Below are 15,944 nucleotides of genomic sequence, written 5' to 3' on the forward strand. Positions count from 1 at the left end.
TAAGAGAAAAAGCAGAATATAAAATCTACGCTTAGACTCACAAGCACACACACACACATAAAAATTATAAAAGGAAATTCACAATCAGCGAAGAGTGGTTCATTCTGGATAGTAGGATGATGGTGATTTTTTATCTTCTGCTCTTTTTTCTGTAGTTTTTATATTTTCTACACTGTATATCTAATTAGGAAAATTGTTTTTTTAAAGATTTTTAAAAGGCAGTTTATTTCCACAGCTTGCTGGAGATGTACAGACTATCATCTATAGAGCTGAATGGAAAAGGGTAGGTCATGTATACACCTCTAATTTTACTGATGAGGTCATCAGAGCCCAGGGAGGCTAAGTGGCTCGGTGCTTCCTCAGTCACCTTCCAGAGCCTGTGAAACTCAACGGGTCCTTTCCTCCTCTCGCCTCCTTTTCTTTTTTTCTTAAACGACCCTTCCTCTTACACACACGCATGTGCGCGTGCACACACACACATACACACCCCACACAAAGCAGCTCAAAAAAAATCGAGATTTCTTTCCCCAGATTGGCCTCTGTTGTAACATTTCTGCCCGATTAGGTGGGAAGGACCCAGCAGCTCCTCTCCCAGAACATTAGAGGGCGGTAGAGAGTCAGGCCCCGCCGAGCCCGCAGCACAGCGGGTGAACTACAGCGGGGACCATCCCCTCTTTTGGCGTGAGAAGCACAAGAAACTGATTAAAATTGGCCCTGGGCAGGTCTTCAGCTTTCGCTGGTAAGCCCTGGCTTACAGAGTCTTTGAAGTGGGGTGCTCTGGTTCCCATCCACAAGAGCAAGAGCAAGAAATGGACGACACCCCAGGGAGCCGCCCAGCGACAGCTGCCAGTGCTTCTCCCATAATCACCTCATTTTCCTGCTCCCAGTGCCATCCGAAAGGGACGCTGTGGCCTTCGGCTTCCTGGGAGGCAGCACAGATGGAAGGCTGCAGGAACGCAGAGGGAACGCGTCTATCAAAACGTCCGGCTTCTGATGCTGGCCCCTGGAGTCCCAAGCCCTCCAAAGAGAAGAGAATCAGGCGAGAAACAAGAGTCCAGTGCTCTTCCGCAGAAACAAAAGGTCAGTGAAACTTGGCAGGCCTCCCTGTTCCTAAATGATTCCCAGAGGATAGTAAATTTGGAACGCGGTCAGTGTTGAAATCCAGACATGTGGGCCTGCCTCCCCTCCTGTTGCCTCCACGACATGTGAGAGTGAAAAATACAGAGTTGAGGGCACGGTGCTCACCCCTTGCCATTAATTTCGATTAAATAAACTTAGCCCAGACGCAGGGTTCTACTGCTGTGCTTCAGACAAAGTGTGTGAGAAACGCCAGCTCTGCCACTCACTGGCCAAGTGAACCTACACACATAGTTACGTCTCCTGTGCCTCGGTTTCCTCATCTGCAAAATGAAGGCGATAATAAAAGTATCCACTTCTTGTTGTAAGGCCTTACATAGTCCCTGACTATGATTAGTGTTCAACGAATGATAGCTATTATCTGCTACTAATGGTAATGATGATAAAGATCTTAAAATATGCTGTTTTTCTGCCCTCATTTCCTAAGAAGTCAGTTCAACATCTTGGGGCCTTTACTGTTAAGAAATTCTGTCTTACTTTAGGGACCCTCAAGAAGTTTGTTGGACAACCGTGCAAATCAACCTAGGATTCATACACTAGAAAACCCCTATATCATACATCTAAAACTTATCTCTCAAAATCTGCCCCAGGCCATTTAAGCTGAAGCGTGTCTCTGTTCTCACCTAAGGTGCTGGTTGTAGAATTTGTTCCTCAAAGGCCAATTCACCAGGGTTTGATTGAAATGTTCTAGAAACACAATGTCTACACTTTTGTAAGTCACTCCAGTGCCAATGGAAAGGATGAATGCAAAGTCATTCATCATAATGGGTAGATGCTAGGACAAACACGTACTAAGATTAATGAATGGAGAACATGCATTCTAACGATGGGCGTGATGATATTCACCATTCCATCTGGTACTCTTCCCAGGGCAGGGTTTGCAGCTTCTCCCATTGAATCCGGGAGGGCTTGGGCACAATGCCACACGACTTCCAGTGTTAAGTCACACAGGACGGTACAGCTTCCTCCTAGTTTTCTTTGGGATGCTCGTTCTTGGAAGGCAGCCACCACACTTCGAGGAAGACCATGCAGCCACTCAGAGAGGCCATGCATAGGGGCTTCATGTGACACCTCCAGCTGGGGTCCCAGCCAACAACTCCCTCAATCTCCAGACATGTAAGGATGCAGTCCTTCAGATCATTCAAGGCCTAGGGCTGGACACATGACGCCATGTGTCCCCAGCACCCCAAAAGTTGGTGACCTACAGAGACCTCATTTCTAGTTACCAGCTTTTGCATTTGAGCAAGGATTTTTTTTTTTTAATATTTTGAGTATCCTGTCCTATGTTTTTGTTTTTACCAACAGTCTTACATAGAACCCCAAATATAAGTAAAATAGGTAAAGCTGGTGTTGCATTCATTGATATGGGTCAGGAATTTACCAGATACTGGCCTGATGTAACTGTCACCTGACATCTTCCTCTGTCCAATGTGAAAGGTAAATAAATCTTGGGACTCCCAAACCACTAAGCCAAACGGACAAGTCAAGCTGGGAACTGCGTCAGGCAAACCTGCCTCCCATTCTACTCCTAAATAAGATGACTACAAAGAAAAAAAAAGCTACAGACCGCCCTCGCAATTTGCCCACTAGGAAATTCCTTGTGGGTCCCAAGATCTTTACCCTAAAATGGTTCTGTTGAATTTTACCCTGACAATGTACGTTGATCACTTATCTTCACAGGAGTGGGACAAAGGACAGAACTCAAAGTCACCCTCTGCTCACCTGAGACAAATGCATATCAGCTTCACTGCAGATTCACTGAGCTAGACTAGGCATAAGTGACTATTCCTCTACCCCCTCCCAAGTGTAAATTGTGTATCTGGTGAAAGGTTGATCAAAGACGCAAAGAAATGCAACCACTTGTCTCCTATCGACCCGTACCTCTCACAGTTTCTTCCTCTTTCCCAAGTATTCTCCCTTTAAATATTGAAGCCTTCGAAATTATATTTGGAGAAAGGTACAAACCTGCCTCCCAGGTGCACATCCTTAACATTGGCAAAATAAACTTCTAAATGATTGAGACCTGCCTCAGATACTTTTTGGTTCACACCAATTTCCTGGGGCCTTTGAGGAACCCCATTTGAGAACAGGTGAGCGCTTCAGAACGACAGCACAGATTGACACCACAGGTTTCCCAAAGATCTTCACACTCAAGTAAGGTGGCAAAAAACTGTGTATTATATGCCTCTGTGACCCCAGCCCCTCCATCCTCAGGGGACTAGGTTGAAGTGCTGGTCTGCTCCTCTGGTCCTCTTCAGCAGCGCGGGACTGGTGAGGGAAAGGCTGTGCTGGACCCCACGCTGCCTGGCTACTGGACCCTGGTGTTGAGCTTCAGGTACGCCACGTAGCGTGTCAGGAGCAGCCTTTGGAAGGCACCGCTGTAGAAGGCCCAGGCCGGGATCAGGCTCAGAAAGCCCGCCTTAAACAGAGAGAAGCGTCAGTGTTGTGGGGGAAGGAAGAATGAGTGCATCTGTGGTCTTTAGAAGTATTTTTTTCTGACTACTAACGTACGGCCCCAGAACCTTGTATGTAATTGATAAAGTTTAAGGGTCTTGTGCCACTTTCTCAGCACACAGGGTTTTCTCAGACATCAAAGGAGGCAGTCCCTTTAAACGCTTTTGGACAACCTAGTAAGATCAGCCCTAAGGAATTTTTTTTTCTTTGAGGCAGGGTCTTGCTCTGTCACCCAGGCTGGAGTGCAGTGGCACGATCATGACTTACTGCGGCCTCGACCTCCTGGGCTCAAGGGATCCTCCCGTCTCAGCCTCCTGAGTAGCTGGGACCACAAGAGTGTGCCATTATGCCTGGCTAATTTTTTCTTTTTTTTTTTTTTTTTCCAGAGACAAAGTCTTACTATGTTGCCCAGTCTGTTCTCAAACTCCTGGACTTAAGTGATCCTCCTGCTTTGGCCTCCCAAAGTGCTGGGATTACAGGTGTGAGCCACTGCACCTGGCCTGGAAATTCTAAATGAAGAGAACTCTGTGTTAACTACCTCCCTGATTTACTCTTTCTCTTAGTGAGTATGTCCCCCCCTTGTCTTCAAGTCCTTTCTACCAAGCTTCCATTAAAATGAGGACCCTGGGCTGAGCACAGTGGCTCAAACCTGTAATCTCAGCATTTTGGGAGGTGAGCAGATCACTTGAGGTCAGGAGTTCAAGACCACCCTGGCCAACATGGTGAAACCCCATCTCTACTAAAAATACAAAAATTAGCCAGACATGGTGGCACACGCCTGTAGTCCCAGCTACTCTGGAGGCTGAGGCAAGAGAATTGCTTGAACCCAGGAGGCGGAGGTTGCAGTAAGCTGTGATCACACCACTGCACTCGAGCGTGGGTGACAGAGCAAGAGTCTGTCTCGAATAAATAAATAAATAAAATGAGGATTTAGGAGCGAATCAGAAATCTTCCCATCATTTGGCACAACTCCAAAGCATAGTGGGTGTTAAGCAAATACGTGAAGCCTGGATGAATGGAAGTCAGTCACAGAAAGGTATGGATTATCAGCATGAGCACTTGCTTTTAAGAGAGGGGGAAGCCTTCAGTTCGATGCATTTCAGGCTGTAGGTGCAGGCCTTGAAAGGTTCCTTGCCACCAAATCACAGCTGTGTGCTGCAAGAGAGGTGCGGGACCCCAGAAGCAATCATTTTGTTCACAGCATGACCTGATGAATCCAACACACCTCAATCCACCTACTCTCTACACAACAACGGGATTCCAACCACAGGAAAACTTGAGCGTTTTGGGGAGCTATTCATATTTTGTCAGCCAGCTCAGATCCTCAGATCTCTGCACTCCTCCGAGATACGCAAAGACAGGGGACAAATGACAGTTTCTGGGAACCAAAGCTGACCTCTCCTCGCACTAGCCACGTCACTGAATCAACACAACTTCTTCCTAGGAACTTCATTTTTCTCTCTGAGCTTTCTTATCTCACAGCAAAATCAAGCCCTTTCAGTAGCTCTGTCTTGAACTAAATGTTGGCAGAGTGAGATCAGCCATCAAGAAAATAAGTAAATCAGAATTCTAGCCCCCTTGAAAAAGCCCTAAAAGCGTCCCTCTTCCATCTCCATCTTTGTCAACCCTCTACCAGCCTAGAACGGCCATGTAGGAGCCAGAAAAGGCTGTGGCCCCAGACAAAAGTGGATTTAAATTCTAGCTTCACCATTACCAGCTGGGTGGCTGTGGGCGAGCTGTTGCAGCTCTAAGCTTTTTTCCCTCTGTTGTAAAAGGGCGACTCTAAGACCTACCTCACAAGATTATTAGAACGACTAAGCGAGGCGACATGCCTGAAGACTCCAAGCTTGACAGGGTCTCCGCAGGTAAGGGCTCCATTCCCGCCTCGGTCCCAGCCCCATCCTCCCGGTGGCTGGAGAGCGTGCTGGCTTGGCCTGGCCTCTTGGTAATAAAAGGGTCGCTTATTTACCACTTGCTTGTACATGATTGCCTCTATCTTTAGATACAATGATCTTTCTAAATCCTGGCAAACTCAAAATTGGCATTAATGATTAATGTGTTTTCATTTATCTTCTCTCCTGCTTTGCCAGGCACAGAAACTCCTTTTCCTGGTCTGTTCTTGGCAACTGTTTGCCTGAAGAAATTAGAATCTGTTATCTAAGAAATTAAAAGAGAAAGGTCAAGAAAATATTCAGGCCAGGCACGGTGGCTCACGCCTGTAATCCTAGTACTTTGGAAGGCCAAGGTGGGAGTATCGCTTGAGCCCAGGAGTTCAAGACCAGTCTGGGCAACAAAGCGAGCCCAGTCCCCTACAAAAAAATTTTTTAAAATTGGCTGGATGTAGCGGCATGTGCCTATAGTCCCAGCTACTGCGGAGGTTGAGGTGGGAGGATCCCTTGAGCCCAGGACTTGAAAGAGGCTGCAGTGAGTTGCGACCCTGCACTGCACTCTGTCCTGGGCAACCTGGTTATGTCAAAATTAAATAAAATATTCAACTTTGACCCTGTGTCAAGATAAAATAAAATTTTATTCTATTTTTATAAAAATAAAATGTTTATTTTACTACAAGGAAACATTCTTCAGATGCTGACGAGTTCCGTTTAAGCCATCAGCACCCTGGAGGACTAAAGTCACAGCGTCTTCCTGAAGGTGGAAGGGATGCCATCCCCACTGGAGAGGGCTAAGCTGTGACACCAAAATCTGTAATTTTGGCCAGGCGTGGTGACTCATGCCTGAAATACCAGCACTTTGGGAGGTCAGGGCAGGCAGATCACCTGAGGTCAAGAGTTGGAGACCAGCCTAGCCAACATGGTGAAACCCTGTCTCTACTAAAAATACAAAAATTAGCCAGGCATAGCTGTGCGCACCTGTAATCCCAGCTACTCGGTAGGCTGAGGCAGGAGACTCGCTGGAACCTGGGAGGCGGGGGCTGCAGTGAGCCGAGACTGCACCACTGCACTCCAGCCTGGGCGACAGTGAGACTCTATCTCAAAAAAAAAAAAAATCTGTAGTTTTTCTTCCCCAGAGATGGTGAGAAGTGGGAGAAAGAGAAAGTCCTGGTCAGAAGTGTCCTCTGTTGGATGTGAGCTCTGGGCCTAGGCTGGGGGCTGAAGGATAAGGCCTGGGGCATGAAGGTGGAGAAGTGTGATTCCTAAGGGTGGCACTGGGGCAAAGGAGGGGCCGTTGCCCCCACTCCTCTGGGGTGCAACCACAGGAAATTGTCTCAGCATAGTGAGATAGGTGCTGAGATTTGGTTTTCCCAGCTTTCCTAAGGTCCACATCAGTGCTGATGCAGAGATTGGAGCCAGAGGTCTCTGTGGACCAAAGCTGTAGAGGGACTGTGGGCCTGTAGCTGGAGAGGGCTGTGGCAGAAGACAGCAGTCTGCTGCCCTCAGTAGCTGGGGAGGCCTTGCTGGGGCATCCACTGGCCAAGTCAAAAGGACAGAAAGATTCATCTCCCCCATCCCCCATAGACATAAACTTCAGCAAGGTAAGCAGCCACCCAGGACAGCAGCCCACACATGGAAGGACTGGCATGGATCACAGGGCATCCTCTGCCACCGCCACCTAGTGAGAGCGCCAGGAAGAAGGCAGGCTGCAGGGAAGGCAGAACACTTCTCCCCAAATAACAGACTGCAGCACATTTCCTAATGCCCAGTGGAGATGATGAGATCAAACTCAGTTTGGATGCTTTGGACACTCAGTGAATTTTCCCACAGCGAGTGGTAATCTCGAAGAAGACCAGATCAGCAGTACAAAAAATAAAGACCTTATATTCTCTCTGTATGTCTGCTTTGTAGTGTGAGTTACGCAGGTGATTCTGCACATTGTTGAGGTTCTACAGTAAAAATAGCAAGGAATCATGTGAGAAAGTTCAATGTCTCTTGCCAGAGTCTTCTTTAAGTCCCAGCAGGTAAAGGAATGCTTTGGGAGACTTTAGCTCATGAAGCCATGAATCCTTCCAGCATCCATGAGAGAGAGAGAGAGAGAGAGAGAGAGAGAGAGAGATCCAATTCCCACAGTAGAAAAGGCAATGAGGCAGAGGAGGACGCTGCAGATGACGGGTAAGTGAGGAAACACCATCTCCCTTTCTTCAGCGGGACTGGAGTCAGAGCTACACCGATGTTGTGTTTGTTTCAGTATTAGTGAGTGATACTCAAGTCTACCTTTGTTTCACGTTTGTGTTTGTTTTTAAAAGCAGCCCAGGAGTGGTAAGAGCCTCTTGTGCCATATGTTGGATCTGTGGCGTGCTGGAGCTGGCTCATACTCACTCATAAGAACCTGCTGTGATCATTCTCAGCAAGCTAACACAGGAACAGAGAACTCTCATAAGTGGGAGTTGAACAATAAGAGCACATGGACACCGGGATGGGAGCATCACACACCTGGGCCTGTTGTGGGGTTGGGAGGCAAGGGAGGAAGAGCATTAGGACAAATACCTAATGCATGCGGGGCTTAAAACCTAGATGACAGGTTGATAGGAGCAGCAAGCCACCATGGCACATGTATACCTATGTAACAAACCAGCACATTCTGCACACGTATCCCATAACTTAAAAATAAAAAATAAAAAAAGAGCCCGCTGTGCACCATGCACTCCTCAACTTGTGTGCAAAGCGCCATGTCAGTGGCTTAAAGTCAGCCATGCTGGGAATATTTATACCATGGAAGTCAAATGCCACAGGTCAAAGTGGTTTCTGTTTGTTTTGTTTTTTTCCCCGGAGGACTGATAGCCAAACATTGACTGGAACAGAGGATCAGAGAAGACAGCAGCCCCCGTGTGGAAGCACCATATATCTCAGTCTTCCCTGCCTAAGAGCTGCTGGGAGCCACCTTACTTTCTGAGGGGATGAGGGAAGCAGTTGAGGTCCCATTAAACCTGCCAACTCTGGGGCTGCCAGGAGGCTGAGCTCCCAAGCTCCGGCTTCTCCCCGCCTTGCCCCATATTCCTTTGTCCCTGGCTGTATTACAGCTGGGAGCATACCTAACACACCGATGAGTGTTCCAGCAGCAAGGAAGAGCTAGCCTAGCCCTACCAGAGCCACCCGAGTGTCCTCTCTCGCTGGCTTCAAGAAAAGAAGTTATCAATTACCAAGAGTTCATGGGCAAGGCAGCCACAGGTTTCACCTCCAATTGTGACATAATTCAGTGACTCTTTGACAAACTCATCAGCAGTCTTGGTTATCATATTGGTATTTAGATACTTTGTCATTGCAGTGGAGACAGCATATGGGGTCAGCACCTACAACAGGAAACAGAGATCACAGCACAGGATCAATCCATCCCAGAAGACTCTGAGAAATTAACACTCGAGTCATCATCTCACCATTTCCCCACACTTTCTCCTCCTGGGCAAAGTTTTAAGATCTTCAGTGGAAAAAAAGCACAGTACCAGCACAGAGCTGGGAATCAGAAATTTGGTTTCTCAAGATGAGGACTTAGCCAGCCAACATCGGGCGGCCCAAATGCCCTGCCCAGCGCACAGTGTGACAGGGAAGAACTCGGTTCTCTCTCTCAGAACCGAGTTGCAAGACAGCAAATAAAAATACAGGATGTCCAGTTAAATCTGAAGTTCAGACAAACAATGAAAAACACTTCAGCACAATCATGTCTCAAGTATTGCATGGGACATACTCATACTGAAAACTATTCATAGGCAGCTGAAATTGAAATTGAACTGGAGGTCCTGTATTTAATCTGGCAACTCTATCTCAGAAGTTTGTTTCTGATACCTATAACCAAAGTTGGAGCAACTTAAAGCACTTTGGATTCCCACTTTCACACTTCAGTTAGGAACCAAGAGTGGCACATACCTCATAACCTTTTCCTGTTGTGGTGAGAAAAACGATCTCACATCGTGCCCTAAACACCCAACACCATGTTTCCACCTGTGGTCTAACCACATTGTGGCCTGGCACGGGATTCGTCATATGGGGTTTTATTACCTTATTCCCAGAACAAAGGCTTTGGCATCTTTAGAAAGAAAAAAGGCCAGCACGGTGACTCATGCCTGTAATCCCAGCACTTTGGGAGGCCAAAGTGGGACAACTGCTTGAGCCCAGGAGTTCGAGACCAGCCTGAGCAACAAGACGAAACCCCATCTCCACTAAACATACAAAAATCAGCCAGGCACGGGGTCACGTGTCTGTAGCCCTAGCTACTCAGGAGGCTGAGGCAGGAGGAACAAATGAACCTGGAAGGCAGAGGTTGCAGCGAGCCAAGATAGTGCCATCGCATTCCAGCCTGGGCTACATCAGAGTGAAACCCCATCTCAAAAAAAAAAAAGAAAAAACAAAAAGTAAAAAAAAATCCACAAAAGTTTTCTTGGTTTTGTTTTTCTTCACATCACTTTTGAAATTACATTGTTTCATAATTGAACCCAATTATGAGTCAGTTAATCCAAATGAGCAGGTTCCTATGGAAATTAAAGCATGATTAATCTGTATGACACTTTTCTTCCAAGGATCTCAAAGCATTACTCTTTGAGAAATATAAGGACTGTGCTTTCTCAACCACAGTTTCCAAATAGGGAAGTAATAATAAGTATTTTCATTCTTCAGCAATTTGGGGTTGACAAAACACCTGTATGTACAAAATAGGGGCTCAATAAATAATGTTTAAACATATGTACCTATTTCTTCATTATGTCTTTACTATAACCCAGAGATACAAGCAGGAATTATAAGCCCATTTTTATGGATGGGAAAACAGGCTCACAGAGTTTAAACAAGCTGACCAGGATGACTCAGAGGATAAGCGGCAGAGCTGGGATGAAATTCAAACCCAACTCCACAGTTCATACTTCCTCATTCATTCAGCAAATATTTACTGAGCACCAACTATCTGTGCATTTGGAGAGGTCAATTGGTTTTCAAAAGATCATAGTCTTTTCACTTTCTCCTCCTTGCTAGAAGAGCACCTCCAAGGCCTCTGCATCAGAGAAGGGACAAGGGACACCATTCCTCCACCCGCACCTCCTCCTGCTGCTCCATAGTACCCACTACCTCAGCAGCTGTGCCCCTCAAGGATCAAGATCAGAGGCTGCTGAGGGTCACATGGCTAGGAAGCAGGTGGCCGTGATGATCATTCGGCTTTAGAAATTGACAAGGATTGCTGGTTCCTCCTTCTTCCAGACACATGCATGATAGAATTGCACTTCCTGAACCCCTGTGGCTACGTGAGACCACACAACCAGATCTGGCCTATGATTTACGAACAGAGGCGACATGTATCATCTCTGGACCAAAGCATTTAGTTCATTGTCAAAGCAAGGCCCACTAAAGATTCCCACTCCCTTTCCTCTGGCGCGTCAGCTGCTCCATCAGCCTGGGCCCTGTGTCACCACAGTGAGCCAACGTCTTCTGTGAATCCACAGTGGATGTTTCACGTGAATGCAAAATAGGACTTTGCTATTTTAAGCCACTGAGATATTGGGGGTTATTTTTTACTGCAGCAAACCTAGCCTGGGCAGGGTTGCAGCATTGCAAAAGGGAAACCCCAGCTTCAGCTCGTAGTGGGAGCACAGAGAGCCCTGCATGGAAGGAGGACGCTCTAATGTGTCAGATGGCTTCTGCACAGCAGAGAAAGGGACTGTGGTACAGTGACATGGCTGTTACAACCACTCACTGTGGCTCAGAAATGATATTATTGGCCAAGTTCCTACCATTAACTCATATCTGCCTACTTAATAAGCTTTGCCCTGTAGCTGGTTAGTTTATAGGAACAGCAGCCTAAAACACTCTCACTGGATATTTTAATTGAAAATCAGTGTGTGCAGCAAGAATTTCAAAGATGTAATTTTGAGTGTGCCTTTCTCCATCTCTAATAGTGTATCGTAAAACTTCTTCCCACACAACAACAACAAAACAAAAGAAGAACTCTGTTTCTTCTACGTTCCAGAAACTACCTGACTCTAACTGTTGCTGAACCAAGCACAGACAAATCACCGACCCTTTAGGAATCACATCGCTCGGCCCGCAGCAGGCAGTGGCAGCCCAGCTCTGTCTAGGTGAGGACAGGTGATCTCCATGACGTAGGTGGAAGGGAAGCAGAGCGCCTCCTCCATACCTGCTCGAGAACCAGAGTGTGGGGACCTCTGTGCCCATCACAGAAGGACCCCTCCCCTGGTGACTAGTCCCTCCCCTCGTTCAAACTTGATCAAGTGCCCAGTTTTGTTTTGCTTCGTTTGCTTCTTCTCCGTAACTCCTCCCGCATAAGCCTGTGTCCTGTACCGGAGTCAGAGAGGAAAAGCCACAAGTGACCCTAATGTCTGCTCTGATGAAGCATCAGGTAGCAGAAAGGTCCACAGCACTTCTGAGCAGCCACTCCCCTCCCGCATTTCCTCCTCCAGCACCCAGGGCACGGGGGAGGGCAGCAGAAACCACAGCAGCAGGTGGGACTGAAGCGTCCTGAAAGCCCACATGGCATCCCCAGCTCATCTTCCTGCCGGCCACACGTGCGCAGCCAGACCTGCAGGAGGCAGTAGCCCCAGCCACAGGAGGTCCAGAGTAACACTTCCTGAGGACTCACAGCCTTCCAGCCGACCTGGATGACGACAAAGCCTCACAGCCGCCCAGCTCACCTGGATGATGACTTCTTTTGCTTTATATTCCACTTGCAGGGCCTTGGAAAATGTGCACACAAATGCCTGGAGCAAGAAAGAGAAACACCTGAGGCCCCCGCCTGTGCTCCCTCACAGAGCCAACTTCCTCCGACTTCAAGGGGCATGCAGAGACACTACCTGCTAGACCTTAAAATAGAGTGGGGAGCCGTGGATACAAAGGGTACAAAATTTCACCTGCACAGGGTGAGTATGTTCTGGAGCTCTACTGTACAGCATGGTGACAAAAGCTAACAATCAGAGACCGTGTACCTGAAAATTGCTAAGTGAGTAGATCTCAGATGGCCTCACCACAAAAAAAAAACCCGCAAGTATGTGAGATAATGGATATGTTAATTCACTTGATCATGGATATGTTAATTCGATTGATCATGGATGTGTTAATTCACTTGATCATGGATATGTTAATTCACTTGATCATGGATATGTTAATTCGATTGATCATGTATATGTTAATTCACTTGATCAAGATTATGTTAATTCACTTGATCATGAATATGTTAATTCGCTTAATCATGGATATGTTAATTCACTTGATCATGGATATGTTAATTTGCTTGATCATGGATATGTTAATTCAATTGATCATGGATATGTTAATTCACTTGATCATGGATATGTTAATTCGATTGGTCATAGATATGTTAATTCGATTGATCATGGATATGTTAATTCGATTGATCATGGATATGTTAATTCAATTGATCATGGATATGTTAATTCACTTGATCATGGATATGTTAATTCGATTGGTCATAGATATGTTAATTCGCTTGATCATGGATATGTTAATTCGACTGATCATGGATATGTTAATTCGATTGATCATGGATACGTTAATGTCTGCTTGGGGATAAATACATCCCTAGGGCCACTGCATAGATTAACTTGATCATTTTGCAACATATACATATATCAAAATATCACCTTGCATACTGTAAGTAGACACAATTTTTATTTGTCAAATATGCCTTAATAAAGCTGGAGAATGGGGCAGAAAGAGAGTAAGGGAAAAACTGAACCAGCTTGTCTTCTTTTTTTTTTGAGACAGAGTCTCTCTCTTTTGCCAGTCGCCAGACTGGAGTGCGGTGGCGCAATCTTGGCTCACTGCAAACTCTGTCTCCCAGCTTCAAGCAATTCTCCTGCCTTAGCCTCCAGAGTAGCTGAGACTACAAGCACGCCACCACACCCAGCTAATTTTTGTATTTTAGTAGAGACAGGGTTTCACTATATTGGCCAGGATGGTCTCGATCTCTTGACCTCGTGATCCGCCTGCCTTGGCCTCCCAAAGTGCTGGAATTTCAGGCCTGAGCCACTGCGCCCAGCCAAACCAGCTCGTCTTGATAGGAGTTAGCACTCCATACCCTGGTCTGGGAAGAGGACCCCCACTCAGCAGGAATGTCTGTTTTAGGATAAATACGTCCCTGGGGCCACTGTGTGGATTAACTCCCCTTGTAGAGCACCCCGTCCTCCTCAGGCTCTGTGTATGACTAGGGCATGAAGACACCAGGCTAGACCTCCCTGTCTGGAAGGGAGCTACAGTGTCACTTGTCAGCAGGAAGACAGCAAGGGCTCCCAGAGGAAGTGAGTGGGGCTGGCACCCCCAGAGGCTGGCCAAGTTGTGCACTCAGGGCTTCATGTGCCCAGAGTGAGTGCTTTCTTCTAATTTGCTCTCGGACTTCCCGGTGACTAGCTCAGCCCTGTACATATGAGACCATCTCCAGGCAAACATTTCCAGCAACTTGCCAGATGTTCCAAAGGAAATTGCCAACTGGGAGACATAAGAGGAAGAAGGAAGAGACTTGGAAGACGTGGTATCACTCACCTTGGAAGCGGAGTACATGGAGTAGAGAGGCCAAGGAAACAGGGCTACGCCAGAAGAAATGTTCAGAATGAGACCTTTCCGCCTGAAAGGCAAAAAAGGAAAGTTCCCATGGCTTTGCTGCCCTGCCCGACCTTGAGTACAAAGAAAACAAAGGGGCGCCTGTGAACACTGACGGACTCTGCTCTTGCTAGGCTTAGGCAAGTGCGAGGTGTTCTGCTTCTAGGAATGGCGAGTGAACTTCCCCTACCTTCCCCTAGAGGGCACCCCACAGTGATGTCTGAACTTCCCCTGCCTTCCCCTGGAAGGCACCACGCGGGAGACGCTACCTGGCAGTCATGTGACATCACATGATGTGAGGTGCTTGCTCCTGGAAACAGAGGCTCTGCTACAATTGAGGTCTCTCCACCAAAATACTGATAACCAGCTCAGCTCAGGATTTAAAGGGAGTGAAAACTCCTTCCCTAAATGTAACCATATGAGCTGCTGGTCCCTTTGGACTCACGGACCCACAGCAGGACAGATGTCACATGGTGGAACATTGTCTTGGGTAGAAATTCTATATGCAAGTCTCCAGGAGCCTTACCTGTCCTTTTGAAATTCAATATCCTTAATCCTTCCCAATTAGACAGATTGAACGGAGGGGCAGGGGACGAGAAACTGAAAATTAGAATACAAGGTCAAGCCCCTTCTTCCTCCAGGGAGGATAACACTATCAAGCACTTGCTTTTAATGAACACCACCTGAGAAAAACCACCTCCCAAATGGGCATTGGAATAGGGTGACATAAATTTGGAATAAGTGGAGTAGCTGACAGAGCGGCGATTTTCACACTAAATGGGAGTATTCTTTCTGACAAAAGCTGAAATTCCTAACAAATAGACCGTCTTATCTCAGGCCAACTTCTGAAGTTTTCTTTTATACTCAACATTAGTTCATTTTTCTTTAATTCAATGTGTGCTGAAACTGATGTTCTCTTCCTGCCTCTGATATGTGTTACATTTGACCTTCACATGAGCCTATCTGCAGAGCTGGCTGGCCCAGAATGTTATGTTTTTTTCCCATAATCACCGTGTGCTTTCATCATAGCTGCTATCATTTATTAAAGCACAGCCAGATAGCTCTGTGCCCCAGTCCCTGAGTTAGCTGACCGCCAGGGCAGGGAGGCCGTGTGTGGCACACTTTTTTGAAGAAGATCTTACCTTGATTCCATATGTTTCAGAATGAGCTGTGTCATCTACAAGAGAAAACCAACGGTAAGCCCAACAAGGAACTAAGGAGCAGTGCAAGGGGGCGAGGTGGAAACGGGAAGGGAGCACGGGAAGAAGCTGGGAAAGAGCCTCGTCTTCTCGGACGGCCTTGAAAATTGCTGGCACTCATTGGAGGTCACTCTGGCCACATCAGAGTCTGGCTGGCACCCACAAGAGCCAACCCGGACAAACGACAGGCTTCTCCGGGGCCTCTGGTTTCTTCCCCCTAAAGCTAACGTCTTCCTGAAAAATGAGGGCAGTGAAAAAATGGGGGAATTGACTTATGGTTGTAGGATCAACACTGAGGTTCCCATGATACTCTTCATTCTACATCACAGGCAAAAGTAGACTGGCCATGAGTTGGAACTGGGGAAATATGGGGAAACCTAATAAGACTCTGTAGAGAGAAGGACACCTCTTCAATCCAACAGCAGCCGCGTAAGCAGCCCGCAGCTAGGCTGTGAAATAGCAATGTGAACAAATCGCGTGGCCACTCCTGTGTATTGAAATTACAAGAGCCTTGAGAAGCCCCTCTCCCTCCCAGCCTACAGACCCCTGATACTTTGGGAGCCTAAAAAAACTTTGTTTCAAAATTACAAGAAGCAATCCCCATGGACTGGAATGTTCTCTGTGGTATAATTGACCGGAATCAGGCCTGACA

The 15,944-nt window shown here is 46.9% G+C and overlaps 1 protein-coding gene and 1 long non-coding RNA gene across 2 annotated transcripts in view; one reads left to right on the plus strand and one right to left on the minus strand.

The window, feature by feature from the left end:
• The first annotated feature begins 652 nt into the window (after positions 1-652).
• On the plus strand, positions 653-3,155 carry LOC135268625 (uncharacterized). Its single transcript, XR_010336922.1, has 3 exons — positions 653-739; positions 888-1,080; positions 2,818-3,155. It is a non-coding gene; the product is annotated as an uncharacterized LOC135268625 (long non-coding RNA).
• A 137-nt stretch (positions 3,156-3,292) lies between these two features.
• HSD17B3 (hydroxysteroid 17-beta dehydrogenase 3) overlaps positions 3,293-15,944 on the minus strand; it is a 68,328-nt gene continuing 55,676 nt past the window's right edge. Inside the window, exons 7-11 of the mRNA XM_064361269.1 lie at positions 15,236-15,270; positions 14,037-14,118; positions 12,173-12,238; positions 8,684-8,833; positions 3,293-3,556 (exon numbers count right to left, since the gene is read on the minus strand). Coding sequence (XP_064217339.1) covers positions 3,446-3,556; positions 8,684-8,833; positions 12,173-12,238; positions 14,037-14,118; positions 15,236-15,270 — 444 coding nt within the window. The 3' untranslated portion in view covers positions 3,293-3,445. The remainder of the gene's footprint in view (positions 3,557-8,683; positions 8,834-12,172; positions 12,239-14,036; positions 14,119-15,235; positions 15,271-15,944) is intronic.

This window comes from Aotus nancymaae, unplaced genomic scaffold (genome assembly GCF_030222135.1).
Source record: "Aotus nancymaae isolate 86718 unplaced genomic scaffold, 86718_ANA_hifiasm-v0.15.2.pri h1tg000041l, whole genome shotgun sequence".
Taxonomy (NCBI): domain Eukaryota; kingdom Metazoa; phylum Chordata; class Mammalia; order Primates; family Aotidae; genus Aotus; species Aotus nancymaae.